The 13,180-nt window shown below is 38.1% G+C and overlaps 1 protein-coding gene across 1 annotated transcript in view; it reads left to right on the top strand.

Annotated features, from left to right (window-relative positions):
* Positions 1–13,180, top strand: part of cubn (cubilin (intrinsic factor-cobalamin receptor)) — a gene marked incomplete at its 5' end in the record, with an annotated part of 37,199 nt that overhangs the window by 1,781 nt on the left and 22,238 nt on the right. The window contains 22 exons of the mRNA XM_079863333.1: positions 19–120; positions 202–305; positions 393–519; positions 1,593–1,761; positions 1,969–2,100; positions 3,158–3,253; positions 4,320–4,444; positions 4,532–4,718; positions 4,795–4,913; positions 4,998–5,232; positions 5,978–6,159; positions 6,258–6,420; positions 7,158–7,348; positions 7,436–7,592; positions 8,908–9,086; positions 9,177–9,342; positions 10,372–10,597; positions 10,688–10,818; positions 11,422–11,608; positions 11,686–11,846; positions 12,555–12,736; positions 12,834–12,990. Coding sequence (XP_079719459.1) covers positions 19–120; positions 202–305; positions 393–519; positions 1,593–1,761; positions 1,969–2,100; positions 3,158–3,253; positions 4,320–4,444; positions 4,532–4,718; positions 4,795–4,913; positions 4,998–5,232; positions 5,978–6,159; positions 6,258–6,420; positions 7,158–7,348; positions 7,436–7,592; positions 8,908–9,086; positions 9,177–9,342; positions 10,372–10,597; positions 10,688–10,818; positions 11,422–11,608; positions 11,686–11,846; positions 12,555–12,736; positions 12,834–12,990 — 3,478 coding nt within the window. The remainder of the gene's footprint in view (positions 1–18; positions 121–201; positions 306–392; positions 520–1,592; positions 1,762–1,968; positions 2,101–3,157; positions 3,254–4,319; positions 4,445–4,531; positions 4,719–4,794; positions 4,914–4,997; positions 5,233–5,977; positions 6,160–6,257; positions 6,421–7,157; positions 7,349–7,435; positions 7,593–8,907; positions 9,087–9,176; positions 9,343–10,371; positions 10,598–10,687; positions 10,819–11,421; positions 11,609–11,685; positions 11,847–12,554; positions 12,737–12,833; positions 12,991–13,180) is intronic.

A 13,180-nucleotide genomic window follows, 5' to 3' on the forward strand; every position in this document is an offset into this window, starting at 1 on the left:
ATATTCTGTATTTCATAGACAGTACAACGGAAGACATGCAGCAGCAATCCATGTCAGAACACAGGAACCTGCTTGAACTTGTTGGACGCCTTTCACTGTCTCTGTCCTGATAACTGGCAGGTCAGTCACTCAGATAGACGTCTGTGCTTCTGTCCTGTTCATACGTGATTCTGACTGACACTTGGATCATGATCTCTTCAGGGTCCCACGTGTGCTGTAGATGTGAATGAGTGTCAGGTGTTAGCAGGAACTCCGCTGGGCTGTCAGAACGGGGCCACATGTGTGAATACACCCGGAACTTACACGTAATCCTCCGTTGTATGTCTTGTTTGTGGTTTTTAGTGTTTTATGAGTCTTATATGTTCATATTTTTCTTTTCTGTTGTTTACCAGTTGTACTTGTACTCCAGAATGGTACGGTCCACACTGTACGTCTCGCTATGATGACTGTGCTGGCGGAAGTCAGGATCTGTGTGTTCACGGCTTGTGCATTGATTCAGACAGAGTCAATCCCAATGAGGTGATTCGAAATTATGTGTATTTATTCATTCTTAGCACTCTTCAGTTCATTTTTGGACAGAGAAAGACAATGGCTCACCCCAAAATGAAGGAATTCAGTCATCATGTACTCCCCCTCATGTCGTACCTGTTATAGTTTATCATAAAAAGACTGTCATGACAGTGGTCCATACAACTTGTGTGCTGTATTCCAAGTCTCCTGAAGTCATACAATAGTTTTGTGTGATGTATATGCCCAAATTTAAGGCACTGACACTGACAGTTTAACAGGATGATCATGTTACCCTTTTCCAATTCCAGTCTCCAAAAATGTCAAAGAGCACCATAAAATTTGTTTATTTGACTATTATAATAGCTTTAATTGGAGGAATAGACTAAAATTTCAGTCTGGTTTTCACAAAAAAGTTATCATACGAGCTACTATTCAAAAGACAGAATTACATTCGGTATTAATGTTTTTGAAAGAAGTCTGTTATGCTCACCAAGGCTGCATTTATTTGATCAAAAATACTGTAAAAACAGTAATATTGTGAAATACTATTACAATTTAAAATATCTGTTTTCTTTTTTAATATAGTTTTAAATGTAATTTATTTCTGTGATGGGAAAGCTGAATTTTCATCATCATTACTTACATGATCCTTCAGAAATCATTCTAATTTCTTGATATTATCAATATTATAATATTATTATAAAAAAAAATTGTCCTGCTTAATGTTTTCGTGGAAACTGATACATTTTTGCAGGATTCTTTGACGAATAGAAAGTCTAAAAGAACTACATTTATTGGAAATAGAAATCTTTTAAATAAATGTCTTTACTATTATGATAATAATAACATTTTACTGACTCCAAACATAGTGTCATGTATGTGACTTAGGAATCCTGCACACGAGTCATATATACACAGAGTTTTGTTGTTGTTTTTTAGTTTTCTTTAGCATTTTGGTCTCCATTCACTTTCATTAGACGTATGCTAAAGAGCAGTGTGAACATCCTGCTTAATATCTCCTTCTACATAACAGAGTCATATGGCTTTGGAACAACGTGCGTCCCTTTTTTGCGTCTTTTCAGCCCAAGTATAAGTGCATCTGTGATGCTGGTTGGATGTCTCCACCCGGGGTGTCAGCGTGCACAGCTGATATTGATGAGTGCAGTCTCCAGAACAAGCCCTGCTCCACAAACCCCCCTGTGCAGTGCTTCAACACTCTGGGCTCGTTCTACTGCGGCGCCTGCCCTGCAGGTTAGACCACTCAGCCCAGCTGAGCCATATCACATATGATTATTACAATAATGTCAATATCCATGATGCCAATTACTTATGCCTTTTTTTTTTTTTTATAGTTTATGTAAAAGATTATGAATGCATTTACATTTGAAGGCATGTGGCTGACTAGCAGATTTTTATCAAGAACATCTTTTCATGAAGTCAAAAAAATGTGTCCCCCAGGATGGCAGGGTAATGGTTACAGCTGCCAGGATGTCGATGAATGTGCCACAAACAATGGAGGCTGCTCCACTTCCCCTTCGGTGCCTTGTCTCAACACCATGGGCTCCTTCCACTGCGGACAGTGTCCTCCAGGTTTAGCTCACATCCTCATTCTCATGCAATTTAAAATAAGACCTGTTGTCTAAATGAGAATAGTTCACCCAAAAATGAAAATTCGTGCACTACTGTTAAAAAGTTTGGGGTCGGTATGATCTCTCAGTGTTGAAAATCAAGATAAATCAACATTTTATTTTAATATATTCTAAAATGTAATTTACTATTGTGATTCAAAGCTGAATTTTCAGCATCATTACTCCAGTCTTCAGTGTCACATGATCCTTCAGAAATCATTCTAATATGATGATTTGCTGCCCTAAGAAACATTTCTTATTTTTATCAATGTTGAAAACAGGACTGCATTTTATTTCTTGTAATAGCCACTCAATTTAATGCACACACACAAAAAAGCTCAATTTCTGACCCCAGACTTTTGAATGGTGTTATGTTGTTTGAAACCCATTTCGGTGGAACACAAAAGGTGCTTTTTTGTTTTGTTTTTTTGAGAACTGGGCATTACTCACCATATTCACCATAAAAGTAGTCTTGTGCACTTTATTTGCAAGTCTTCTGAAGCCATATAATGGCTTTATGTGAGAAACGTTTTTGGTGAACTATGCATTTAATAACTAAATCTTTAGAATCAAACTTGTCTTCTTTTTTTAAATTCGCTTTTGCTTCATAATTTCCCGCTAGAGATGGCTGGGAAAATGAAACCTGCCTATTTTTAGTACATTTCACATGTTTGTTGTTCCTCTGTCCTGCTTACAGCACAGGCTGGCTTGTAAAATCCTGCTGAATCATGTTTTTTCCTCACTGTAGTACATTTCAAATAAGAGACAGATGCTTGCATGAGCTGAAATTTCATTATATTCCCTCTGGGAGAGATGGAGATGGACAGCTAGAGGTGGAGAGATGCATTTACTGGGTTCATTGAGGACAGTACTGTCTGCTAGTCCTGCTAATACATTCAGCTTTACAAGTCTCAATTGACTGCTAGATTGCAGAGAAAGACCAGACACACCGAAATGATCGAGCTAAAATAGCCATTAAATGTAAGATGAGACTGCTGACCCCATGTGTGTGTCCTCAGGCTATGAGGGAGACGGGAAGACTTGCACTCAAGCCAACATCTGCTCCTCCAACAATGGAGGATGTTACCCTCTGGCCACCTGTGCTTCCACTCCAGGTACACATGCATACTAACACAAATCCACTACTTTACTGCAGTTATCCTTTATAGCAGCGCATGACCAGTAGCATTTATGTTATAACAGGAGTAATAAAAAGGGTGTTAAACTTTGTGTTGCAATGTCACCTCCTGATATAAAAGACATTATTGCTATCTCTGTCCGTTTCTACTGGGGTTTTTGTTTTTGTTTTATATCTTGTCAAATTCATTCATTTTAGGAAATTTTACTCTGAGTAAAATGCCTTTTAATTTTAATAGATAACATTATTTTTTGACAAAAAAGTGCAAAATTATGTTACACTTTATTTTGAGTCCACTTTAGACATTAAACTAACTACTTTGCAACTACATGAACTAACTCTTATTACTTGCAAAGTTACTTATAAACAGTAAAATGTCTAAAGGGGACTATCGAAATAAAGTGTTACCCAAAATAAAACCATTGTCATTTAACTTTATTATTTTAAAATGTTAACCAATCACAGAATCAAATCATAAAATACAAAACTAACACATAAAAATAAACTAATTACTAACTACTTTTTTTAACATCAATATTTATCAAAAACAACATTATCATGACCCCAAAACCTTTATCATGTTCACTATTTTAATAGAATTCTTATGAATTCTTTGTTTTAGAGTTTATTCATTGTTCACGTTTTAGTGCATTATGTATTCATCACAACATCACATATACTGTACATTCTGTCTAGTACATTACGTTCAAGTTCACTGTGCGCCATTTTGTGCAATTTGACACATTTTAATACTACATTTGTTGTACATCTCATATTATATTGTTTGAAATGATCATATTCTTTCTATTTTTTCTTCTTCAAAAACATATGTTGTTAATATGTGTGTGTAATATATTGTAAAGTTTTCTCTTAATATTCTCGTCAGCCATATATTTATATGGTCAGGATGCACATTTCTTTTGTCTCATCTTCTATATCATTGGCAAAATCAATCTTTCCACATATTGATGCAAAATAAAATTGAGTAGAATAATAATTTCTGATTTGGATCATAAATGGGTTAATTTTTGATCTCCTTCCAGGAAGTATTATCCCATCATGCACCTGTCCTCCTGGTTACGTGGGTAATGGTTATGGACCTACGGGTTGTACTCAGATCAGCGACATTTGTGGCACTAGTAATCCTTGTGTAAATGGCCAGTGCGAGGTTAGTGTTCATCTCTAGCAATCTCTTATAACTTCCCAAAATGCAGCAGCCGGCATGTTTTTTTTTTTGTTGTCTTGATCTCCCAAGAATACAGCCAGTGGCTACATCTGTCGCTGTGACCCGGGTTGGGCGGGCCAGAATTGCGATCAGAACGTGAACGAGTGCTCTAGCAATCCCTGCCAAAACGGAGGAACCTGCACCGATGGCATCAACGGCTACACCTGTACCTGCACCTCCCAATGGACGGGCCCGCTGTGCCAAACTCCACAGCAAGGTGTGTTTGTTACACAAGTGAGTTAGTAAGTGATGTTTTTTCATATGGTGATATCATGACCTTTTATGTGCATTAGAGTGTGGAGGAGTTTTGGAAAGTCCAGCTGGCACTTTCAGTTACCCTACAAATCCTGGAACGGGTGATTATGATCACCAGGTCAGCTGTGCATGGGTCATCAGAACCGACCCTAGCAAGGTTAGTAAAGTTATCAGAGAACCTTTTCAAAACCCGGGCTACTTGGTTTTGTGCTTGTGGTCAGTATTCTGTTGTTCTTCCCAGATTCTGCGGATTACCTTCCCGTTCTTCGACATCGAGAACAGCGCCTCCTGCAACTTCGATTTCCTGCAGGTCCACGATGGCGAGACTGCCTCCGCTTACATGATTGGGAAATACTGCGGCACTGGCGCCCCAGCCGAACTCTTCAGCTCTCATAATTCTCTGTACTTCTGGTTCCGATCCGATCATTCAGTCAGTGGACACGGCTTCACCGTCGCCTGGCAATCCCAGGCACCAGGTAAACAAAGAATGCCCTTAAAGAGGCCATATCTTTTACAAAGTCTTGATTTTAGAATAGGTTTTCATGCTTGAAAGTTCCAAAAAAAAACATTATTTTTCACATATTTGACATTGTTGCAGCACTTCTCTTCCCAGTCTGCCAGTAACACTCAGGGGTGCGTTTACCCAATGCATCGTTAGCTGGTTGACCAATCACAACACACTGGTCCAGCCGACCAATCAGAGCACACTGCTCTGTTCGGAAGGAGGGGTGACAGAAACTAAATAAGGATGTGTTTCCCAAAGCCAACTATGGTCACAAGTTCTTTTGAGTTGTGTTGGTAATGATGGAACTTGCGACCATACTTGGGTTAGGGTTAGGGAAACGCATCCCTATTTCGTTTCTGTCACCCCTCCTTCCAAAAAGCGCAGTGTGCTGTGATTGGATGGCTGGACCAGTGTGTTGTAATTGGTCAACCGGTTTGAGTATGATAACCGAGAGTTTCAACACACTACCAATGCAATTCAACCAGGCCTCGCCTTTTTTGCGTTTGGATTTATTTAAATGAGGAATATTGCGACGAGTTCCTTTCCGGAAAATAACTGAAGATTACAATCAAGGTGTTTCAGGGAGTTCAGAAACAGTGCACACTGAAGTGAAGAGTAGTTCCTTTTGGAGTGGACTTGAGCTTTGTAACTTTGCAGACTTGAGAATGTAAAAAACATAATAGGTCCTTGAAAACTACTCCCTTTTTTTTCTCCAGTGTGTGGTGGGGAGTTGACCAATACATATGGTGACATCAAGTCACCCGGTTACCCAGGTAACTATCCACCTAACCGGGACTGTTATTGGACAGTGAATGTGAACCCTGGTCTGCTCATCACATTCGCTTTTGGCACCCTCAGTCTGGAGCACCATGATAACTGTAACTTTGACTACCTGGAGGTACGCAAAGCTTGTTGCATCCTGGATCTACATGAAAATTTGAACGGTTTTCTGTGCGTATGTGTTAAAATTCTTCAGTTTCCTGCTCTATTTTACAGATCAGAGATGGACTGCTTCCAGAGGACACAGTTCTGGGAAAATACTGCAGTACGGCGTCGCCACCACCTCTACAGACGACGGGACCATCTGCCTGGATCCACTTTCACTCTGATTTCAGCATCAGTGATCGGGGATTTCATATTACATACACTACCTCACCATGTAAGTAAAGTCCATTCCATCAAAACACAAGACAGGGGGATTGTCAGACATTGTACGCAGGATAATACACCTGTATGGATTTGGCAAAGCTGGCAAAATATATGAATTTTCAGCTTCATTACTCCAGTCTTCAGTGTCACATGATCCTTCAGAAATCATTTTAATATGATGATTTGATGCTCAAGAAACATTTCTGATTATTATCAATGCTGAAAACAGTTGTGCTGCTTAATATTTTTGTAAAAACGTGATGCCTTTTTCAGGATTCTTCGATGATTAGAAAGTTCAAAAGAACAGCATTAATTTGAAATGGAAATTTTGGTAACATTATCAATGTCTTTACTCTCTTTGCATTTAATGAGTCCTTGTTGAATAAAATTATTGATCCCAAACTTTTGAACGGGAACCACAGTTGAATTTTACGCCACTATTTTCTTGTTTGCATTTACCTCTTACAGTATGTAAATGATGTGTTGTGTTTGTAATGCATTAGCAGTAATTCCAGTAACTGAGTTATGGTTCATTTTAACAGATCCATCAGTAGAATACTGTCCTTTTAAATGCTCATAAAGCAGTTTATTGGAGTTATATAGATATTAAAAGTCAGGAGTCACATTCTAAATGTTGTAAACTCAGAGTGGAACATGATCCTAGGTCCAATGCTAGGTTCAAATGAGCAAAGACAATATTGGGACAAATTGCTTGACTGTAATGCAATTTACTCTGTGTGCCATCAGCTGACCCAGGCTGTGGAGGCGTCTTTACAGACACAGAAGGCATCATCATCTCTCCCAACTGGCCTAATAACTATGCTCACAATAGGCAGTGCATTTATATCATCAGACTGCCACGCAGTGAATTAGTGGCGCTCAACTTCACCCACATGGACCTGGAAAATCATAGTGGCTGTCTTTTTGATTTTGTGGAGGTATGATTTGTGTAATTAATGTGGATGAGAGGAACAGTAAGTAGCATTTTGATCTTATCATGTCGCCTTATCTATCAAATCTCTCAGGTTCGAGACGGGACGGGTGAAACCCACCCACTCATTGGGAAGTACTGTGGAAGTACCCTGCCAGCACCAATATTGTCCACCACTAATGGACTCTGGATCCGTTTCAAGTCTGACAGCTCCGTGTCCCGTGCTGGCTTCAGGGCCATGTATGAAATTGGTGAGACAATGGAACATCTTTTTTATGTAAAGCTTATGACACCCACTGAATGCCAAATGTCACTTTTAAGAAATGTTAATCAAAAGAGTAAAAACAGTATGGCCAGAAACATACTCTATAATGCAAGCAAACATATGAATGCTTTGCTAACACATTGCAAGCATGCAGTCCCATATTAAATTTATAATGTGTGTGCCATTTAAGTTGCAATGAAATGGAAGTAGTGACAGATCCTTTCTTATGTATTGTGACATACATTTGAGTGTAATGGATTATCCAAAAATATATATTTTTTTTTACGTTGTACTATTATTCAGTTGTTGATTGGTGTTTGAAATGTGCGCATTGCACTCAAAACTGGAGGTAGATTAATGTTTAAGTGCACTTTTGGAGAAATCCTGCATACGTCACCAGAGCGAAGTCTGTCGTTTTCACTGGAAGGTCCAGTTATGACATTTTGGTTAAACATTACAAGGTCAAAACAGTTAAAAAAAAATTATTTTTAGACGCTCAATATATCACTGAGAATGTAATGCATACTTGCGTTACGCTAAGAATTCTGTCACAATTTGTTACACTTGTTACATGTGTTACATGTAGTTACTATAATAATAACTATAAATGATGCATAATTACATGCAACTAACCCAAAACCGAACCCTAATCCAACCACAACCTTATAGTAAGTACATGTAGTTAATTAATATTACTCAGTACTTAAATGTATAATTACACTGTAACAAGGACACCTTAAAATAAAGAGTAACCCACAATTTTATGGTGTTCATGTTACAGTGTGATTATACATTTAAGTACTGAGTAATAATTAATTACATACATGTACTATAGGGTTAGGATTAAGGTGCGGTTTAAGTTAGTTGCATGTAATTATGCACAATTTATAGTAATTACATAGTAACTACATGTAACAAGTGTAACAAGGACACTGTGTAAAATAAAGTGTTACCGAATTAGCATGATTGTGCAGAGCATGTTTTGGACCTAAATGCATCCTCTCATATACATAAGACTGTTGATGATAAGAATTATCTTTCATTTTTCTCAATATGTGCAATTCGGTTGACGGAGCTATGCATGGTTCAAAGAAAACACACTTCCTGGCATTTTACCTTACTTACTGTGTCCTGTCTAGTCTAGAATTGGATTTGAAATGTTAAAATTGATTGAAATGTTAAAGTCAATGAATATGCCTCTGCTTTTGCTTTAACTGTCATAAATATTTAAATATTTGTACGATAAATAATGTACCCCGTCCAGTATAGACATGATCTCAGAGTTGAACTGTTTTTGCTAGCTTGCGGAGGAACGCTCTCTGGAACCGGTCAGATCCGCACTCCCATGCACCCTGACCCATACCCCCACAACAAAGTGTGTGAGTGGGTCATTAACCAACCCGAGGGCTTTGTGGTCACTCTCAACTTCCTCACCTTTGACGTCGAGGGAAGCAGCACATGCGCCTTCGATTATGTGGAGGTACAATGCTAGCGTTGTGCTAATCCTATTCAGTCAAAATACAAATTTCACTGTGCATTTCTTCTGAAACTTCACTCTCTGCTCGCTCAGGTGAGAGATGGTCCCAGCGCTAGCGCCCCTCTGATTGGTCGATATTGTGGAATTAACATGCCTCCCATGCTGGAGTCCACCCAGAAGTCCATGTTCATCCAGTTCAAAACCGATTCAAGTGTCTCCAACCATGGTTTCACTGCTGAGTTTGCGTCCGCAGAGCAAGGTAAACTATAGTTTTGTTCTTTTGAATACATTTTATATATTTAAATATGTGACCCTGGATCACAAAACCAGTCACATGGGTCAATTTTTTGAAATTGAGAGTTATACATCACATGAAAGCTGAATAAAAAAGCTTTCCATTGATGTATGGTTTGTTAGAATAGGACAAAGTTTGGCCGATATACAACTATTTGAAAATCTAGAATCTGAAGGTGCAAAAAAATCTAAACATTGAGAAAATCGCCTTTAAAGTTGTCCATTTATGTTCGTGATTGTCCTGCATTCACTCACAATAATAAATGTTTTATATATTTACGGTAGGAAATTTACTAAATATCTTCATGGAACATGATCAGTATAGATGGTGCACAGGGTCATACACAAAAAGACTATCAGGGTAACACAGATTACACTAAAAAACACAAAACACCTCAATGTACATTACTAATAACAAAAATAAGAGGAAGCAACACTATTTAAAAAAAAAAAAAAAAAGTATGTGATGGGTAATGCAGAAAGTCCTTTTACTGTTTTTCACCGTAAAGTATATGGTAATTAATAATTTTGATAGTATTTTATAGTAAAATACAATTTTTCACTGAATATGGTAATGTAACTTGCAGTTAGCAGGTTTTTATTGTACCATTGTTACAGTATTGTGTATTTTTTACAGTATTATGCTGCCTTCTGAAATGCTTTTTTGGCATGTATCCTTTGCATTTGATTGGAGGCAATCCCAGAAGTCAAAAAGTTAGTCAAAATCCAAGATGGCAGATGTCTCTATTATAAATATGCTTATATTTCGCTCAATAGTGAAAAGTGGTTCAATCTAACTAAAAAAGTTGACTCTCATTGTGCTTGCTTGTACTTAGCTGTTAGATTAGCAACATGCTAATCAACTGTGAGTTGAGTTTCCTGTCTTTATGCTTATGTTTGGCAGTAGAACAGGAAACCGAAAGGTTGTGGGTTTGATTCCCATAAAAAAAAAATGTATGGGAGCCATTTCGAAATTAATTGATCATTTTTACAGGTTGTGGAGAGACTCTCACTCAACCGACGGGTTCATTCACCAGCCCGGGCCATCCCACGACCTACCCTCATGGAGCCAATTGTACCTGGTACATCTCCGTTCCGCCCGGCAACATCATCCGTCTATCATTCACAACCTTCAACCTGGAGTATCACACTAACTGCGCATATGACTATGTGGATGTCTATGATAATGGCACAGCGCTGACTGGCACTCTTCTAGGCAGGTCAGAATCCAAAAAGCTTGATGTTTCAGGACACTTAATTAAAGATGTGTAAATGAATATGCTGGAAAATGTTGGTTATTTTGTGTTCAGGTTCTGTGGGCGGTCAGTTCCTCCATCTCTAACCAGCACCGATAGTCTGATGACCGTCCTGCTGGTCTCTGACTCCAGTCTGTCTGCGGAAGGCTTTTCTGCCGACTATGTCTCCATCGATGCGAGCACAGGTATAATTTTATTGCAGTAACTGGATATGAAAATCCAATTTGAAAATCCATGAAAGTACTGGTCTCATTGGGAAGCTTGGGTTTAGATGGCCTTTTTAAGTCAAGTCAAGTGAGCTTTATTGTGATTCTGCTGCATGTAGAGACTAAAGCCTCGTTCAGACTATGTCCAAATCAGATTTTTGTGCATATGCGATTGGTATCCGATCATATTTAGCAAGTGTGAATGGCAAAAAATCACATGAGATGCCATTTTTACGAATCTGTTTTGAGCTTCATTCAGCAATGTGGTTTGAAATCCTATTCAAATCGCGTTTCTGGAAATCCGTTTCAGTCCGACCAATCTGATCAGATTTTGCATGGTTTTATGTCACTTTCTCGCTCCATGTATTAGGTATAGGAATATATGCTGAAAGTCACTGCAGAAACAAGTCTCTGTTGTTGCAAAATAATCCGATTTGGACTGACAGTGTGAACATAGGCTAAATGTCGTGCCTCACAGGACCACGGTGTTACATATATTTAAGATTTTATTGTTATATTATATGCTACATATGTAAAATATTTAATTTTATTGTCATTAAATCTATGTTTTTGCCCATGCAGATTGCAGTGAGGTGTTTAGGTCACCCACCGGAGAGTTCAGCTCACCCAACTACCCTGACAATTACCCCACCAGTCGGGAGTGTGTCTATAGAATCATAGTGGAAGTCAACATGCAGATCATGCTTAACATCACAGACTTCGAGCTGGAGGGATTCAGTTCCTGCGGTTTTGACTATTTAGAGATCAGGTGAGGGACTCTTCCAATGTCTTGGGTCAATGATTTGGTCACTTTATGGTTTTAAAACACTTTTCTTTCTTTTACAGAGATGGAGGCTATGAAACATCCCCCCTGATTGGTCATTATTGTGGAACTAATGGTCCACCCATAATAGTATCCCATAGCAACAGGCTGTGGCTAAAATTCCGATCCGACCATACACTCACCTATAGGGGGTTTAAAGCCCACTGGGATGGCACACAGACAGGTAATTATTTATTTTTAATAATTTATAATATTGAATATTTTACAATATTTATAATGCAATAGTCATTTTAATACTTTAACTTAGTTTCAGTTAGTGCCAAGACATTTATAATTTTTGTTTAAAGTTTTTAATCTACTATTTTAATTTTTTTTCAATAAAGAAAACGATTTTTAATAGTTTTAGTATTTTTGTTATGTGCTTTTGTTATTTTTATGTTTTTGTTTTATATGTCTATTTGGCTTTTTTTGTCATTTAGATTATTTAATATTTAATAATATTTATAATATAATATTTCTAACTTTTTTGTGGATCCGTGTGAACGGGGATCATTTTAAAAATGTTGTCGTCTGTACACGAAAAATGCAAATGAAAAAAAATTAAGTTTTTAGTACATCGCTGTCGTGTAAACATTAAGTTAACAATAACAACACTGTTCCAAAAGTATAAATAATGATAGTCTTGAAGTAAAAAAAACATATTGGAATATCTTTAAAATATTTCATGGAATAAACCTTGCAAACCCAGCATATATTTCTTCCTCATATCAAGCACTAATATCAACCTGCTTACCTGGTACACCCAATTTTGACTGATTAAAAGCCCAGAAATCGCATAGCAATTTGATTGGAACATAAGGTTTGCGTTCCAGTTTTATGTGTAATTTGCACCAGATGGTCAGTGGACTATATTATGCCATCTCTGTTATAGGTTGTGGTGGGACATTGACCACAAGCGTCGGAGGTTTCACCTCCCCCAACTACCCCCTGCCCTATCACGCCAATGCTGAATGCTACTGGCACATCAAAACCAGTGCTGGAAGCAGGGTCGTGCTCAGCTTTGGAGACTTTCACCTGGAGAACTCTATCGACTGCTACTACGACTACTTGGCGGTTAGAGAACAATGAATTAGACAATTTACTACACAGTTGTAGTTCTCTATACAAGATATTAAGTTTAAATCCGTCCCTGATGTGTATGTTTTACCAGGTGTATGATGGCAACAACACCAATGCTGTTCAACTTGCCAAGCTGTGTGGAAATCAGATTCCACCTCCCATCAATTCCTCCAGAGAGAACATGTATGTGAAACTACGTACAGACAGCATCGTCCACGCAGGAGGATTTCTGGCTAACTACCAAACCAGTGAGTGACACCCGAGCACCTGGGCCCATAAGCCCAGAAAACCCGAGCAACGGCCTGACTTTGTTGCAAAAGTCTCTTACAAAACTCTTACAAAAGAAGTATTATGGCAGTACCATGGTAGAGAGATGTTATCAGTGGATTTTTTGAATGTATTTATTCTTTGGAACAAACACTAATGAGCCAAAACTTT

The sequence above is a fragment of the Squalius cephalus genome (assembly GCF_949319135.1).
Source record: "Squalius cephalus genome assembly, chromosome: 25".
Classification (NCBI taxonomy): domain Eukaryota; kingdom Metazoa; phylum Chordata; class Actinopteri; order Cypriniformes; family Leuciscidae; genus Squalius; species Squalius cephalus.